Source organism: Symphalangus syndactylus, chromosome 22, assembly GCF_028878055.3.
Source record: "Symphalangus syndactylus isolate Jambi chromosome 22, NHGRI_mSymSyn1-v2.1_pri, whole genome shotgun sequence".
Taxonomy (NCBI): domain Eukaryota; kingdom Metazoa; phylum Chordata; class Mammalia; order Primates; family Hylobatidae; genus Symphalangus; species Symphalangus syndactylus.
The window spans coordinates 13416038-13432953 of record NC_072444.2 but is presented as its reverse complement, the minus strand read 5'-3'; the positions used below and the strand labels follow the sequence as shown (position 1 = coordinate 13432953).

General features: G+C 48.6%; 1 protein-coding gene across 3 annotated transcripts in view; it reads right to left on the bottom strand.

Moving 5' to 3' along the window:
• Positions 1-8482, bottom strand: part of IFNLR1 (interferon lambda receptor 1) — a 33173-nt gene extending 24691 nt beyond the window's left edge. For all 3 annotated transcript variants that reach the window (XM_055261685.2, XM_055261687.2, XM_055261689.2), the window contains exons 1-2: positions 8384-8482; positions 1947-2070 (exon numbers count right to left, since the gene is read on the bottom strand). In XM_055261685.2, coding sequence (XP_055117660.1) covers positions 1947-2070; positions 8384-8441 — 182 coding nt within the window. In that variant the 5' untranslated portion in view covers positions 8442-8482. The remainder of the gene's footprint in view (positions 1-1946; positions 2071-8383) is intronic.
• Between the last annotated feature and the right edge of the window lie 8434 nt (positions 8483-16916).

Here is a 16916-nt window from a genome sequence, read left to right as displayed (position 1 = left end):
CAGAAGACAGGATACATCTCTTTATAAAATAATTCCAACTAACAAATGAAAAATATTATACAATTAGAATATCACCATTTTACAACCCCCACAGTTGTTTAAAAAGTATAAAAGACATGAAAAATATCAGAGAAGTTCAGAGGATAGATTTTCTTTCTTTTTAGTATCTTGCTTTGTTGTGGTCCAGGTTGACCAGGTTGAAATGCAGTGGTGTGATCTCAGCTCACTGCAACCTCCATCTCCTGGGCTCAAGTGATCCTCCCCACCTCAGCCTCCCAAGTAGCTGGGAACACAGGCACATGCCACTACACCTCACTAATTTTTTGTATTTTTTTTTTTTTTTTTTTTTGTAAAGACAGGGCTTCACCATGTTACCCAGGCTGGTCTCAAACTCTTGGACTCAAGCAATTTGCCCACCCACCTTGGCCTCCCAAAGTGCTGGGATTACAGACGTAAGCCACCATGCTTGGTCCTAGAGGATAGACTTTCAACTCCTTAAGAAATTTATTCCAGCCATACTACGCCCAGCTGTGTGACTTTGAGCAAAATGCACCCTTGGTGAGTGAGTCTCCTCCTCTGTAAAGAGGCGTGCTGAACTTGTCCTCATAGAGCTGTTGTGAGATTACATTCATTACATGTGTTGACACAGTGCCAGACACACAGTAAATATTAGGTGTTTTCTGGCACCTGATAGCGCTCTTGCTTGTGAAAGCTCTCTTGCAGTCTGTCCCTGCTCAAGCCAGGCCCCCATCACTCATGTGGATTCCACACATGGAGGGACAACGTGATGGAACAGGAAGGGCACAAATGTTGGAGTCAGACCTGAGTTCCCCTTCTGGTTCCATGACGTCCTTCCTCAGACAAGACACTGCACCCTCTGAACTCAATCCCCTCACCTCTAGAATGGGGAAAACACAGAGCCTGCCTGGTCACATTGGGAGAAGGAAGTGAAATATTCACGTAGGGCCCTTAGCCCTTGGCCTGGCACAGGACAGGTCCTGAGGACACAGTGGTCCCCTCCTCTTCCTGCTTTCCCCTCCTCACCAACTCCAGGTGAATCCTCCCGAGCTTCTGCTTCTATCATCTCACTGTCCTGCTAAAGAACTTTGAACAATTCCCATCTGTGTTCGAAGATGGTGGATCTGCTTCCATTGTCAGATTTCTCTGGATTCGCTGTGGCTGCCTGGGCTTCCAAATTGAGAATGATCTCATCGGGAAAATTGTGACCATTTGGCCAGGCACGGTGGCTCACGCCTGTAATCCCAACACTTTGGGAGGCTGAGGTGGGTGGATCACCTGAGCTCAGGAGTTCGAGACCAGCCTGGGCAACATGGAGAAACCTCGTCTCTACTAAGAATACAAAAATTAGCCAGATGTGGTGGCGTATGCCTGTAATCCCAGCTACTCTGGAGGCTGAGGCAGGAGAATCACTTGAACCCAGGAGGAGGAGGTTGCAGTGAGCTGAGATGAAGCCACTGCACTCCAGCCTGGGTGACAGAGCAAGACTGTCTCAAAAAAAAACAACAAGAGAAAAAAAAGTGTGATCATTCAGGGATGCCTAATTGCCCAGGTAACAACTCCTCTGCCGTGTATCTAGTTGCCTCACTGATCAGCTGGGACAGCTCCAAGCACCTCATCCAGCCACTTCAGAATTTCACCCTCTGGCCCCCACAGCTACATCCATGCCCCACACCAACTTTCCTCAAAGACTTACCCCCGCCCCGGCAGACTGGTCACCTGTACGCTGCTCTTCATTCAACATCTTCCCCATCTCCAGACCTTAATCAAAAGCCCCTCTCCAAATGCCGGCCACATGCCATCTTCCGTAGGGCCCAGAGAGCTCGCCAATGCTGCCCACACTGGGTGCAGCTGTCCCAGAGAAGCCCCTCCAGCCCCCACCCACCCTGTCAGTCTTCCCATCCACCAGCCGAGAGAGTCCCCTCTACCTCTGATAGGCCACAAAATAGGTCACATCCTGGGGGTTGCCAAGCCCTGGGAGCCACGTCAGGTACACGCTGAAGTTCTGGGAGAGCAGTGTCACATTCTGGGGAGGGGCCAGACGGGGCCTCCCTGGGGGAAAGAAAGGGGTCATGAAGCCTGGAGCTCCTGGCTGGTCTTGACTCAGGCCATCCCAAGCTGAGGGGCAGCACGAAGGGCAGGCGGTGCTCACTGAGTTTGAGGAACCAGGAGCCACTGACTGGCTGTACTGCAGCCCTTGTGCCATGAGAGAAGACCCTTTCCCAGGAGGGGAGGCTCCTGCACACTCTGGGACCGGAGGGTTCCAGCAGAACACCACGGAACAGGAACCTAATGGCCTCCAGGAGGGAGCAGCCTTGAGGCTATCAAGGACCAGGGGCTCTGTCCTGTTCTCAGCCACATCCCCAGAGCCTGCCTGCCATGGCCTCAGCACATAGCAGGTGCACAATAAACGTCTGTTGAGTAAATGAATGAATATTACAATAACGTGGGTTACACCAAAGGCTTCCTGACCGGTCTCCCTGCTTCCAACCTTGTGTAAGGGAGATGACACAGCAAAGGTTGCTGCCTAGGCATTAGAAGTAGATGCCACACTCAGATGGCCCAAGCCAGTGGCCAGAGATAAGAACTTCGAGGCATCTCTCCCTCCTGGCAAACTGGGCTCCCCACTTCCCACCCATTCCTTTAAAGGGATCGTTCAAGCACTTGCCCTCAAACTTAACCTGACCCACACCCTAGTCCCTTATATAATATACTTCTCATTGCCACAGGCTCTCACTTTCTTTTTGCCTGACTTCATTCCTGCGTCATGTAGCCCAGGATGGAGGATGACCCTCCCTACTCATTGCACCCGCCCTGCTCAGGGTCTGTAAGTAATAAGCCTTTGAACTTGTTTCCCATTGAGGTGGTGTACTGAATTTGCACCTTCCATCTCAGGAACCCAGGCCCAGCCCAGGCCTGGTTTTCCCTGGGTTGCCGGGAACACAGGCTGGCCCAGCGCCAGAGCAATGGTCAGACAGGCATAAACTTGGACATGGATCAGACAAGAGTCACAGGGACATCTGCCAGTATAAACAAGTGTGAAGGACCCCCAGCCATGGGTTAGACAGCTAGGCCATTAGGCTGTCCGCCAGGTAAGAAGTATTTCATTGGCCAGGCGCAGTGGCTCATGCCTGTAATCCCAGCACTTTGGGAGGTCAAGGTGGGCAGATCACCTGAGGTCAGGAGTTCAAGACCAGTCTTGGCCAACTTGGTGAGACCTCGTCTCTACTAAAAATGCAAAAATTAGCAGAACGTGATGGCACAGGGCTGTAATCTCAGCTACCTGGGAGGCTGAGGCACGAGAATTGCTTGAACCCAGGAGGACAAGGTTGCAGTGAGCTGAGATTGTGCCACTGCATTCCAGCCTGGGCAACAGGGCGAGACTCTGTCTCAAAAAAAAAAGTATTCCATGAAGGGCACACTACAGTGTAAGTACCCACGCCCGGCTCGCTGGCATTATTCATTAGGGCAGGCTTGCCAGACACTCTGCTACTGGAACCCTAATTTAGCTGGAGGCTCTCAAAAGCCCTTGTCCCAAGGTGGATGATCACTAAATCCACATTTGGTGGCATGTTACTATGGAAGTTTAGGTGACACCTATATTCATTATTTATTTCACAATTTCATTTTTGTATTCACATTTCAGATTTGTGAATGCAGTTTTTTCCTGAAAATTCATTTTAACTTGAAAGTATGTTTTTAATTCCCCTGATGTAATTAATGGACTGTGTGCATATTTATACCTAGGTGTGCCTACATGTTAATAATGTATTTGCATAGTTGTGAGAATTTCATATTGGACTCCATAGTCGTAAAAAGATAAATACAGGCCGGGCGTGGTAGCTCATGCCTGTAATCCCAGCACTTTGGGAGGCTGAGGTGGGCGGCTCCTGAGGTCAGGAGGTCGAGACCAGCCTGACCAACATGGTGAAAGCCTGTCTCTACTAAATATACAAAAATTAGCCAGGCGTGGTGGTGCACGCCTGTAATCCCAGCTACTCAGGAGGCTGAGGCAGGAGAATCGTTTGAACCTGGGAGGTGGAGGTTGCAGTGAGCAGAGATCACACCACTGCACTCCAGCCTGACGACACAGTGAGACTCCATCTCAAATAAATAAATAAATAAGTAAGTAAACACAGCATCTGTCATATACATTTCTTTTCTGTTGGTTTAAGAAAATATCTGACAGCTTTACCTACTTCTGCAGGTTCATCCAAGCCCAGATATTACTGAAAGAATATATTGATGTAGAGTATGTGTTATTTTGTTTTCAGTTCTGCTCTAGATCATAACTATGTAAAAAACACTGTCATAATCAGTTATACTAAAATTCATGAGCCCAAATGTAAGATGAAAAGTCTGCACTGTAGTCTAAGGTCATTGCTCTATCAATAATTACATTCTCATTTTGATTTACAGAAGAGCTTTATGGTAGAAACGCCAGAAAACACCTCATACTATTAAAAGGCTTTTTCTCCATTAAAAAAAAAAAAAAACAGGTTGGGCATGGTGGCTGACACCTGTAATCCCAGCACTTTGGGAGATCCAGGCAGGAGAATCATTTGAGACCAGAAATTTAAGACTTGCCTGGGCAACATAGTGAGACCACATCTCTACAAAATAAATTTTTCAAAAAATTAGCAGGGCACAATGGTGAGAGTAAGGAGGCTGAGGTGGGAGTTTCGCCTGAGCCCAGGAGTTCACGGCTGCCGTGATTGCGCCACTGCACTTCAGTCTGGCCAACAGAGCAAGACCCTGTCTCTAAAAAACAGGCAAATATACAAAACACCTTGCCTTCAGTCCATTCTCCACATAGCAGGAAGGATTAAAAATGAAAATCAGATCATGTTTCTCTTCTGCTTAAGCCCTCTAAAGGCTTCCATCTCACTCCAGGTAAACTCAAAAGTCGTTATTATTTTTATTTTATTTTGAGGCAGAGTCTCACTCTGCCACCCAGGCTGGAGTGCAGTGGCACAATCTCAGCTCACTGCAACCTCCACCTCCCGGGTTCAAGCGATTCTCCTGCCTCAGCCTCCAGAGTAGCTGGGATTACAGGCATGTGCCACCACACCTGGCTAATTTTTGTATTTTTAGTAGAGATGAGGTTTTACCATGTTGGCCAGGCTGGTCTTGAACTCCTGACCTCAGGTGATCCGCCCACCTTGGCCTCTCAAATTGTTGGGATTACAGGCCTGAGCCACTGTGCCTGGTCTAAGCTCCAAAGTCTTACAATCACCACCAAGGCCCCACCCAATCTGACCCACCACTCCTCCCTTGCTCCCCTATCTCCATCCACACAGGACTTTTTGCCCTTCCTGGAGCACCCCGGCCACACTCCCAACTCCAGGCCTTTGCACACGCTGTTCCCTCATGCTGTTCCCTCTGCCTTAACAGTTCTGCCCCTGGATATCCACCTGGCTCACTCCTTTGCTGTTTTCACATTCCTTTGATGTCACTGTCTCGAGGACACTTTCCCTGACTACCTTTAACTGACCTCTATTCCCCTCCATGGCACATCTTCCTTCTCACTGTTAATCCTCATCTTCTGAAATACGCATCTGATTACACCACTCTCCAGTTTCATGCCCTTTCCTTGGCCTCGGAATAAAGTCCACATTTCTTACTGACGTGTGTGGGGCCCTGCCTGACGTGGCCTGGCCTGGCCAGGCTGTCTTGCTGCTCTCTCCCCAACAGCTACCCTACAGGCTCACCAGGCAATCTTCCTTCTCGACGTTGCCAAGCCACTGCATTCTTCCAGATGTTTTTAAACCCAGGTGTCTTTGACTGCCTGGTATTCACCATCTAGTCTTTGAAATATTTGATTCAAATGTCACTTCCTCCAGGGAATCTTCCTTGACATATCTACTAGGTGATGATGATGATGATACCAATGATGATGATAATAATAGCAGCTAAGGCCGGGCATGGTAACTCACGCCTGCAATCCCAGCACTTTGGGAGGCAGAGGTGGGCAAATCACCTGAGGTCAGGAGTTTGAGACCAGCCTGGCCAACATGGTGAAACCACGTCTCTTCTAAAAATACAAAAATTAGTTGGGCATGGTGGCACACGCCTGTCATCTCAGCTACTTGGGAGGCTGAGACACGAGAATTGCTTGAACCCGATAGGTGGAGGTTGCAGTGAGCCGAGATTGCGCCACTGCACTCCAGCCTGGGCGACAGAGCGAGACTCTGTCTCAAAATAAATAAATAAAATAATAATAATAATAGCAGCTAATGTGTATTGTGTTCTGTGAGCCAGGTTCTGTGCTAAACAGTTTACCTGCACTTTCTCTTTTAATCCTCATTACATCCCTAGGAGGTAGGTATTCATTATAATAATTATAATCATTACAGATGGGAAAACCAAGGCCCTCTCAGCTATTAAGTTGTAGAATCAGATTCAGTCCAGGCCTAGCCAACTCCAAAGTCTGAGCTCTTGACTGTACTTTGTCCTCTAGGTTCTCACGGGGTCTATTGAGCTTTATGATTCCAACTATTCCATCTATTGACCACTACTAGTCAAACAAGATCTGTTGACCACGGTGTGCCAGGGGTTTCAAAGAAGAAAACAACTTCATTCCTGCCCTATAGGAGCTCATGGTCCCATGGAGAATTCAGGGTCCTGAAGTGTCCCGTGTGCCATGACGGAAATCCATACAGGTTGCAAAATGGCATCAGGGAGGGAGGGTCCAGTTCCGTGGATGGCTGTCCCCAGCCTGGGCTGCCTACCCATGACCTTCTAGACCCAAAAGTGGGTGCCTGCTTCCACCTCATCCTGTGTCCTCTAGCTGGGACTGTATCACTACGAGGCTAGTGCTATTACTCCCAGCTTCTGGACTTCCTAACGGGTGACCAGCAGGAGACCAGGCTGTCTGCAAGCCACTTGTAAGGTATCCTATGGGCAGGACAGTCCCCAGATTCGAGCTAGATCACATGAGAAAAACAGCAGCTAGAGCAACTTTCCTCTATGAAGCCTTCAAAGGATGCCAGGCACTAGTTTGGCTCTTTACATATAAAACCTCAATCATCCTTGGGACAGACCACGCTATGGGGTAGGTGTCATTCATCCTGCTTCATGGAGAGGGCGCTAGGCTCAGAGACAGATGCTAACTAACTTGCCTGAGGCTACACAGCCAGTTTGTGTGGGAGCCAGTATTTGAACTTAGATCTGGCTGTACTTACTCCTAAATCATCACACCATAGTTAGTGTTGTGTATATTAAATATTTATCAGGTGAAAGTACAAGAAGGTCTGGGCTTGACAGTGAAGGGAAACAGAAGACCTCACCCTTCCTCCACACACAGGCACACTGTCCTTCATCAGCCACAGAGAACGCTGCTATGGGCACTGGGGGCTGGAGCATCCCTGGCTGGCCTAGTGACCCAGTGGATGGACAGCCTGTCCCAGGTGCCTACCCTGGAGGCCAAAGCTAGCCAGGCTTGCTTCAGCCCGTCTTCTCTCTTCTGTGTGTCTCACCTCTGCCGTCCTTCTTCAGCAATTCCCTGAATTGCTCCGAGCCTCAGTTTTCCCATCGGAAAAGTGAGAATAATATCTACCTCCTAGGATGGCTGGGTCGTGAGGTTTCTAGAATAATGCGGTGCCTGGCACAAAGAAGTTGCTGAATAAATATTGGCTTTTATGATGATTGGATTATGCCCAAGGACCTTTACAGCTCTTTAAACTGTGAGTCCAAGACTAGGAGAATATCCTGGGGGCAATTTCTGGACCTTCTCTTCCCTGCTTTGCTTGGAGTGGTGGGCGGTGAGGTTTGGTGGTTGGGTCCTACGACGAGGAATTTTGTACCTGACACCTTACTTATCAGTAGAGGTGGAAAAACACACACACACACACACACACACACACACACACACACACACACACACACACACACCAAAAGAAAGGCGTCTTGTTAGAAAGCAGGGCACAGGCGACCAGATCTCCGTCCCACCGGAGGCCTGGCAGGAACGGGAAGGGACATCAATCGGTCCCACTTTCCCTACTGTCCACACTTTAGGGTCAAGTGTGGTTTTCACGCAGGGATCAGTGCTTTCTTTAGGAAACATTAAAAAGCACTTTATTAAAAAAAATGCAGTATAAAACTGCCGCTGTCTTTTTTCCAGTTCTCCTGAAGCTGGAAGCATTAGGAAACTGGATTCGTTTCCTGCGGGAGAGGAATATCAAAGACCCGGTTCTGTTCAGTCCTGGGAAGAAGCAAACTGGGGGCGCGCAGGCAGGGCCGATTCGCACCCGGCTCGGGTGGCTGCGGACCCCGTGCGTGTCCCAGGAGCTCCGGGTCCGAGGGTGGGCGCGGCCCGGCCCGGGGAGCCCTCTTCCCCCTCCCTCCCGCGGCCCCGCGCCCTTACCTGGAGCTGCCTGCAGCAGGCACAGGAGCAGGGGGCCCCAGCGCTCGGGCCCCGCCATGGCCTCCCCGCCGCGGCGTCTCCGCCCGGGCCCAGGTCCCCGCCTCCCGCCTCCCGCTTCCCGTGTCCTAGCCCACCGCAGGCAGGTGACGCAGTCGGCAGCCAATGGCCCGCAGAGCCGCGGGCCCGTCCCTGCCACCCAGGATTCACTGAGAAGGTCCCTGGGGACATCCCCGCCGCGGGGAGGGAGCGCGCCGGCCCCCGCGCTCGAAACTCGCCCTTACCTCTGCTTCATCTGCACTTAGTTTTGTTTTACTCAATTCCCGGAAAAAAAAAAAAAAATCAGTCAATCCGTGCACGGGGGAAGGGCAGGGGAGGGGAGGAAACCGGCTGATGATCAATAACCCACGGCCAATCCAGTGCTCCAGGATGGGCCATTTTGGCAGGACTAGGGAGAGTTCAAGGCCGGTTTGGCTACGCGGCCTCAGATGTCATTGGCGGGATCCGAGCGCGTTTCTGAGCTGGATGCTGAGTTCAGCGCCTCACACACGCGATTCCCTTTAATGCCCCCGAGGATCCCGGCGGGTCCGTGCTGCCCTTCTCCACGTACTTCTCTCCCGGGGAGCGGCAGGCCCCGGAGCTTCAGGTGCTTGTTCTGGGGAAAGCTGTCTTTCTGACCCCGAAGCCTGTGGCGTTCACCTGGACAGTACTAGCTTCCCAGCAAGGCACACGCCACGACGCGCAATATTCTGCGGCCCTTTAGGCGGACGTTGCCGAACGGCTTGTATCGACGCCGAGGCGTTTGCAACACACTGAGAAACAGAAAAGCGAGTGCTAAATAAAACATAGGCCCATTAAAAAAGTGTGTGTGTAGCCGGACGCGGTGGCTCACGTCTGTAATCCCAGCACTTTGGGAGGCTGAAGCGGGTGCATCGCCTGAGATCAGGAGTTGGAGACAAGCCTGGCCAACATGGCGAAACCCCGTCTCTACTAAAAATACAAAAAATCAGTCGGGCGTGGTGGCAAGCACCTGTAATCCCAGCTATCAGGGAGGCTGAGGCAGGAGAATCGCTTGAACCCAGGAGGCAGAGGTTGCAGTGAGCCGAGATCGCGCCACTGCACTCCAGCCTGGGCGACAGAGTGAAACTCAGACTCAAAAAAAAAAAAAAAGTGTGTGTGTCTGTCTGTCTGCATAGAAGGAGATTTGGAATAATAACTACCAAAATATTAATGGTTGTTGTCGTCTTTGGGTGATGAGGATTTTTTTTCAACTTTCTTCTTTTCTGATCATATTTCATTTCCAATTTTTTGATAATTATTTGAAACTGGGATCAGCTTTGGTCCCATCAGTTTTTGGAAGAGAAAATGATTTTCACAGAGCTTGGTGGGTCCAAAAGTTGCTCTGAGTTTAACCACGGGGGAAATTTCTTTTGGAAATTTCAGGATGCTTCTGGGACTAGCATCAAGGCTTCTTCTTAATCAGGATTTTTTTGCTTTTTTTTTTGAGACAGAAGCTCTGTCGCCCAGGCTGGAATGCAATGGTGCGATCTTGGCGCACTGCAACCCCGCCTCCCGGGTTCAAGCTATTTTCCCACTTCAGCCTCCCAAGTAGCGGGATTACAGGCACCTGCCATCATGCCCAGCTAATTTTTGTAGAGATGGGGTTTCACCATGTTGGGCAGGCTGGTCTTGAACTCCCGACCTCAGGTGGCCTCGGCCTCCCAGAGTGCTGGGATTATAGGCATGAGCCACTGTGCCTGGCCTTAGTTAGGACCTCTTAACAAAGCCCTGCTCACAGAGGATGCAATCCCACCTCAAACGCACACGGTGGAGGAGGATGGAAGAGCAGCAGGCAGTCAGTGTCGGGATCTTGGGATGTCTGAAATGTTGGCTGTTGACTTTCTTTTCTCCTTCCTTCCTTCCTTTCTCTTTCTCTCTCTCTCTCTTTCTTTCTCTTCCTTCCTTCCCTCCCTCCCTCCCTCCTTCCTTCTTTCCTTCCTTCCTTCCTTCCCTTTTTTTCTCTCTTTCTTTCTCTCTCTTTCCTTCTTTCTCACTTTCTTTTTTTTTTCTTTTTTTTTTGACAGAGTCTCACTCTGTCACCCAGGCTGGAGTGCAGTAGTGTGATCATGGCTCACTGCAACCTCTACCTACTGGTTCAAGCGATTCTCATGCCTCAGCCTGCCAAGTAGCTGGGACTACAGGCGAGAGCCACCACACCCAGCTAATTTTTGTATTTTTAGTAGAGATGGGGTTTTGCCACGTTGGCCAGGCTAATCTCGAACTCCTGGCTTCAAGTGATCTGCCCACCTCGGCCTTCCAAAGTGCTGGGATTATAGGCATGAGCCACGCACTCGGCCCTGAAATGTTGACTTTCATTTCCACCCGGCAACTGCAACTCTTTCAGACCTGGAATCCCACTGCGCTTGGAGCGGTTCAACAGCAGGGGCAGAAATATCTTCATTTGCCACCTGCTCCACCCGTGGGCTCCTGTGCTATGCGTCTGAAACTGGCACTTGCTCTTTTCTGACAATTTGTTTGTCACATGTTTGTTCTCTTGTTCCTCTTCCCCCACCTCCCTGCCCACCCATACTTTCGAGTTAGGAAATTGTGTGTTCAGATGCCTTGATCCTTCAAGAGACATTTTGTGACTATGAGCTTGGCCAAGTTGGATCTTTCAAAACCTTAAAAAAAAATCATCTATAGGCTGGGCGCGGTGGCTCACACTTGTAATCCCAGCACTTTGGGAGGCCGAGGCGGGCGGATCACGAGGTCAGGAGATCGAGACCATGGTGAAACCCCGTCTCTACTAAAAATACAAAAAATTAGCCAGGCGTGGTGGCGGGCGCCTGTAGTCCCAGCTACTCGGAGAGGCTGAGGCAGGAGAATTGCGTGAACCCGGGAGGCGGAGCTTGCAGTGAGCAGAGACTGCGCCACTGCACACTCCAGCCTGAGCAACAGAGCGAGACTCTGTCTCAAAAAAAAAAAAAAAGAAAAAAGAAAAAAAAATCATCTATAGATGCTGGTCAGAAAATCTCAGCCACTTACCACGACCTTGCCTCTACTTAGGTCCTAAAGATACTGCTTCAATTTCTTTCAGGTATCTCAAATACAATCCATCCATTCTGGAATAACATGAATATATCTCTATTGATATCTCTTTATCCCAAACAGCCGGTTGCACGAATCTTTACTGAGTCTTTGTTATTATAGTGGCACTGCAGTTTACATATAGTATTTAATCTTCACAACAACCTTATGAGGTGGCTATTATTAATATCCCCTTTTAACAGATGAAACTCGGAGAGGTTAAATTCCTTGCTTAGGTCACACAGCTAATTATAGTGACAGGGCTGCGATTTGGAACTCAGTCTGTCTGTCCTCAAAGCTTGTGGTTTTAAAACTTCTGCTACCCAGCCTCTTGCTTGCTTAAGGGCAAACAAGAACAAACCTCCCCAGTCTTAATCACTTCCTGATTTGCAGAGATCACGGTGCTAACCTCTCAACTCTCATGAGTGGAACGGTGGGCGCTGGAGAGCCAGCTTCCTGTTTGGGTTGGAATATTAGGTATGAAGCAGTGGTGCTGATAAATGTTTCACAACTGGTTGGGGTTTTAGGGGATGGGGTAAAAGTCCTGCTTTCTTGTGTTTGCCAACCTTCGTGGTGTGAATATCCCCACTGTGTCTGACTTTAAGCTAGCAAATGTGAGGTCACTGAACACAGAGATAAGAAGAAATGTGGCCGGGTGCGGTGGCTCACACCTGTAATCCCAGCACTTTGGGAGGCCGAGGCGGGCAGATCACGAGGTCAGGAGATGGAGACCATCCTAGCTAACACGGTGAAACCCCGTCTCTACTAAAAATACAAAAAAATTAGCCGGGCGTGGTGGCGGGCGCCTGTAGTCCCAGCTACTCGGGAGGCTGAGGCAGGAGAATGGCGTGAACCCGGGAAGCGGAGCTTGCAGTGAGCCGAGATCACACCACTGCACTCCAGCCTGGGCTGCAGAGAGAGATTCCATCTCAAAACAAAAACAAAAACAAAAACAAAAAAACAGAAGAAATGTGCACAATTGGCTCCTGAGGCTGTCCGAGCCAGCTCCAGCACACCACTGGGTGGAAGAAGCCAGTTTCCCTCACTGTTGGAGGACCCAACATCTGTGGCACCACAACTGAGCTTTTCTATGTTTAGAACAAACCATATCCCAACCCCTAAGGGCCTATGGGGCTCATGTTAAAAGTCTCTGGTCCACGGCTTAAGGCTCAAAATCTCTTATGCAGCTGTTAAAGGTTTTTACAATGTAGCCTCCATCCACCTTTTGAAGTTCCCCACCAGTTCTCTGTGTTCCGGCCACAGAGACCACTGTCTCTACAAAAAAAATAATAAATTAGCCAGGTGTGGGGGCGTGCAGCTGTTGTCCCAGCTACTTGGGAGGCTGAGGTGGGAGGGTTTGTTGAGCCAGGGAGATTGAGGATGCAGTGAGCCAGGACTGCGCCACTGCTCTCTAGCCTGGACCAGAGTGTGAGACCCAGTTTAAAAAAAAAAAAAAAAATTACTTTTCTTCTTATCTCTGTCTTTCTAATAATAAATTTTAAATTACACAGGCAATAGATGAATTCATTTTCCTTTCAACACATTAAAATAGCACTGATTCATCATTTCCCATATCCCTCCCTCTCAAATGTAATCATTATTATTATCAGTTTCGGAGCAATATTTTCAAATCTTTTTCTATAGACCCATAGAAAATACATGATACTGTACATCCCTGTGTGTATGTGTGTTTTTTTTTTTTTTTTTTTTTTTTGATACTGAGTCTCACCCTGTCACCCAGGCTGGAGTGCAGTGGCATGATCTCAGCTCACTGCAGCCTCCACCTCCCAGGTTCAAGCGATTCTCCTGCCTCAGCCTCCTGAGTAGCTGGGATACCCACCACCACACCCAGCTAATTTTTGCATTTTATTAGAGACGGAGTTTCACCATCTTGGCCAGGCTGGTCTCAAACTCCTGACCTCGTGATCCACCTGCCTTGGCCTCCCAAAGTGTTGGGATTACAGGCGTGAGCCAACTCGCCCTGGCCCTGTGGGTGGTTTTTATATGAATTGTGTCATACTCAGTTATGCCGCCTGCTTCCGGTATTTTACTCAACGGAACTTCCTGGAGAACTTCCCACAAGAGTACATGGAGACTGCCTGCTTCACTGCTCAAGGTACATTCCATGGTTCATGTGTGCCTTATTTTATAAACTGTTTCTCAGTGGATGTGTGGATATTTAGACTATTTCCAGCTTTTCGCGATAAAATGCTCCAATTACTTTGTAATTGGCCCCATGTGCACTTGAATGTTTGTTTTTCTGAGGTAGATAATAAGGAAACATGAGTCTGCTGGGCCATAGGGTGTGTGCATTTTATTTTATTATTTTATTTATTTATTTATTTATTTATTTTGAGACAGAGTCTTGCTCTGTTGCCCAGGCTGCAGTGCAGTGGTGCAATTTCGGCTCACTGCAACCTCTGCCTCCCGGGTTCAAGCGATTCTGCTGCCTCAGCCTCCCGAGTAGCTGGAACTACAGGCGTGTCTGCCACCACACCCAGCTAATTTTTATATTTTTAGTAGAGACGGGGGTTTCACCATGTTGGCCAGGCTGGTCTCAAACTCCTGACCTCAGGTGATCCGCCTGCCTTGGCCTCCCAAAGTGCTGGGATTACAGGCCTGAACCACTGCTCCTGGGGGTGTGTGTGCATTTTAAAATTTAACAGATACTACAGATACTGCAAGTTGCTCTTCATGGTGGCTGAACCAACTTCCTACCGGTAGGATATATGAGACTATCCTTTTCCTAACATCCTAGTCAATCCTAGATCTCAGCCAGCTTATAATGCTTGGCCAAGAGAGGTTTCTCACTGTTGTGTTCATTTGCATGTTCATGGGCTTTTTCTAGAAGTTCCAGGTTGCTGGTGTGGGGGAAGAACTCAGGAATTGGGGTCAGGCAACCTGACTATCTGCTGTGTGACCAACGCTAGACCCAACCCTGTCTCCATCTGCTGTGTGACCAATGCTAGACCCAACCCTGTCTCCATCTGCTGTGTGACCAATGCTAGACTCAACCCTGTCTCCATCTGCCTAAGAATCTCGGTCATGAGCTTCCTTTTGGTCCTCCGTTTCTTTATTTTTGAGGTCAAAGTTTCTTCCTCCTCTATGAGTCTGTTCCTCTTCCTCCGCCCCCTGCTGGGATTCTGGAATCCCTGAGTAAAGCAAGGCGTTCAGAAGCTCCTCCACTGCAATGCACACGTGTTCCCACTGGTGGACAAATCTTTAACTCTCCTGTTGCTCACTGAACAGTGCTCCAGAGATGTTCTGACCAGCATACAGCAGATGACAGGGACAGGAAACCAGATGGAAAGGGATTTATTATTAATTTTTCTTTTATAAAACTATACTTTAGAAAAGTGAAACGTGCTCAATGCCAAAAATTGGGAAAGTATAGAAAACTATAAAGAATAAAAATGAAATATAATCTCACTCTGCAGAAAAACTCATTGCTACCATTTGTGAGCTTAGTACATAGATAGTATTTCATATATATGTTTAGTAGTTCACATTATATCATGAGTATGTCATTTAAAATATTTTTTAAAGTTTTAACTAAAAAAATTTGTTTTAGAGATGGGGTCTCGTTCAGTCACCCAGGCTGGAGTGCAGCAGAACCATCATGGCTGCCTGAAGCCTTGAACTGGGCTCAGGCGATCCTCCTGCCTCGGCCTCCCAAGTAGCTGGGACTGCAGGCATGCACCTTCACGCCTGGCTAAGTATTTTAATTTTTTAAAAGATGGAGTCTTGCGATGTTGTCCAGACTAGTCTCAAACTCCAGGTGTCAAGCGATCCTCCCACTTTGGCCTCTCGTTAGTTTTTTTTTTTTTTTTTTTTTTTTGACATGATCTTACTCTGTCATCTGGGCTGCAGTGAGATCTTGGCTTACCGCAGTCTCGACCTCCGAGGCTCAAGAAACCCTCCCACCTCAGCCTCCTGAGTAGCTGGGACCACAGGCGTGCACCACGACTGGCCAATTTTTTGGCATTTTTTGTAGAGGTAGGGTTTCACCATGTTTCCCACGCTGGTCTCAAACTCCTGAGTTCAAGCGATCCACCCACCTCAGCCTTCCAAAATGCTGGGATTGCGGCATGAGCCACCATGTCCAGCTATTTTATTTTATTATTATTATTTTAAATGACTGTTTTCAAAAAGGCTGTACCAATTTGGGTTCCCACTGGAAGACGTGGATTGGTGAATTTTTAAAGGAGCAGTGTGGCCCTCATCAACCTGGACACACACTCTGGTTTCTAAGGCATGGAACAGTTGTGCTGGGAGGGAGCTCCTCTGAGAGGGTGGTCAGAAGAGCCCCCAGGCATCACCTCCACCATGAAAGCTCACCCCTCTCCCCTAAAGCTTAGATAACCAGCTGCATTTCCTAAGAGTGAGCACCAGAGGGCACCACATACCAAAGGAAAGTGGTCCAGACTTGAGACCGCACATTAGACCAAGAGATAACGTTTTTTTTCTTAGACTGGGGCCCTCCAAGGCAGAGAGAAGACCAACTCTCCTGGCTTCCTTGACATTCTCCTTACCTGACGTTCTGCAGCCTCTTGGGAGACTCTCGGATGTGCCCATAGGAGGCTGTGGGAGACAGAGGGTCATATCCAGAAGGGAAATGGCAGTGTATGGCGTCACAGTAAGAGCTGGGGCAGCTTCCCCGTCGTGTTTTTGATGTCTTTGCATCACCTTTCCAAGCCTCAGTTTTTCTCATGTGTCAAATGGGAGTGACGATTTCCTGCCTCGCTTTACTGTGTGTGTGTGTGTGTGTGTGTGTGTGTGTGTATTTAACTTATGCCAAAATGCTTTGAAAAACCGCGAAGTGGGAGGGGGGAGGGATAGCATTAGGAGGTATACCTAATGGGTGCAGCACACCAACATGGCACATGTATACATATGTAACTGTATACACATGTATACATATGTAACCTGCACGTTGTGCACACGTACCCTAAAACTTAAAGTATAATTTAAAAAAAAGAAAAAAAGAAAAACCGAGCAGTCCTAAGGATGTCTTCTGAGTTGAGACTAAGGTGTAGGGGTGATATGTGTGGCTGTGTCTCCACCCAAATCTCATCTTGAATTGTAGCTCCCATAATTCCCACGTGTTGTGGGAGGGACCTGGTGGGAGCCAGTTGAATCATGGGAGCAGTTTCCCCCACACTGTTCTCATGGTAGTGAATACGTCTTACAAGATCTGATGATTTTATAAGGGGTTTCCCCTTTTGCTTGGCTCTCATTCATTCCCTCTTGTCTGCTGCTACGTAAGATGTGCCTTTTGCCTTCTGCCATGATTGTGAGGCCTCCCCAGCCACGTGGAACTGTGAGTCCAGTAAACTTCTTTTTCTTTGTAAATTACCCAGTCTCTGGTCTTTATTAGCAGCATGAAAACAGACTAATACAGGGGTAAGGACACGTGGAGCAAGATTGGCTACTACATTAGTCCAGGGAA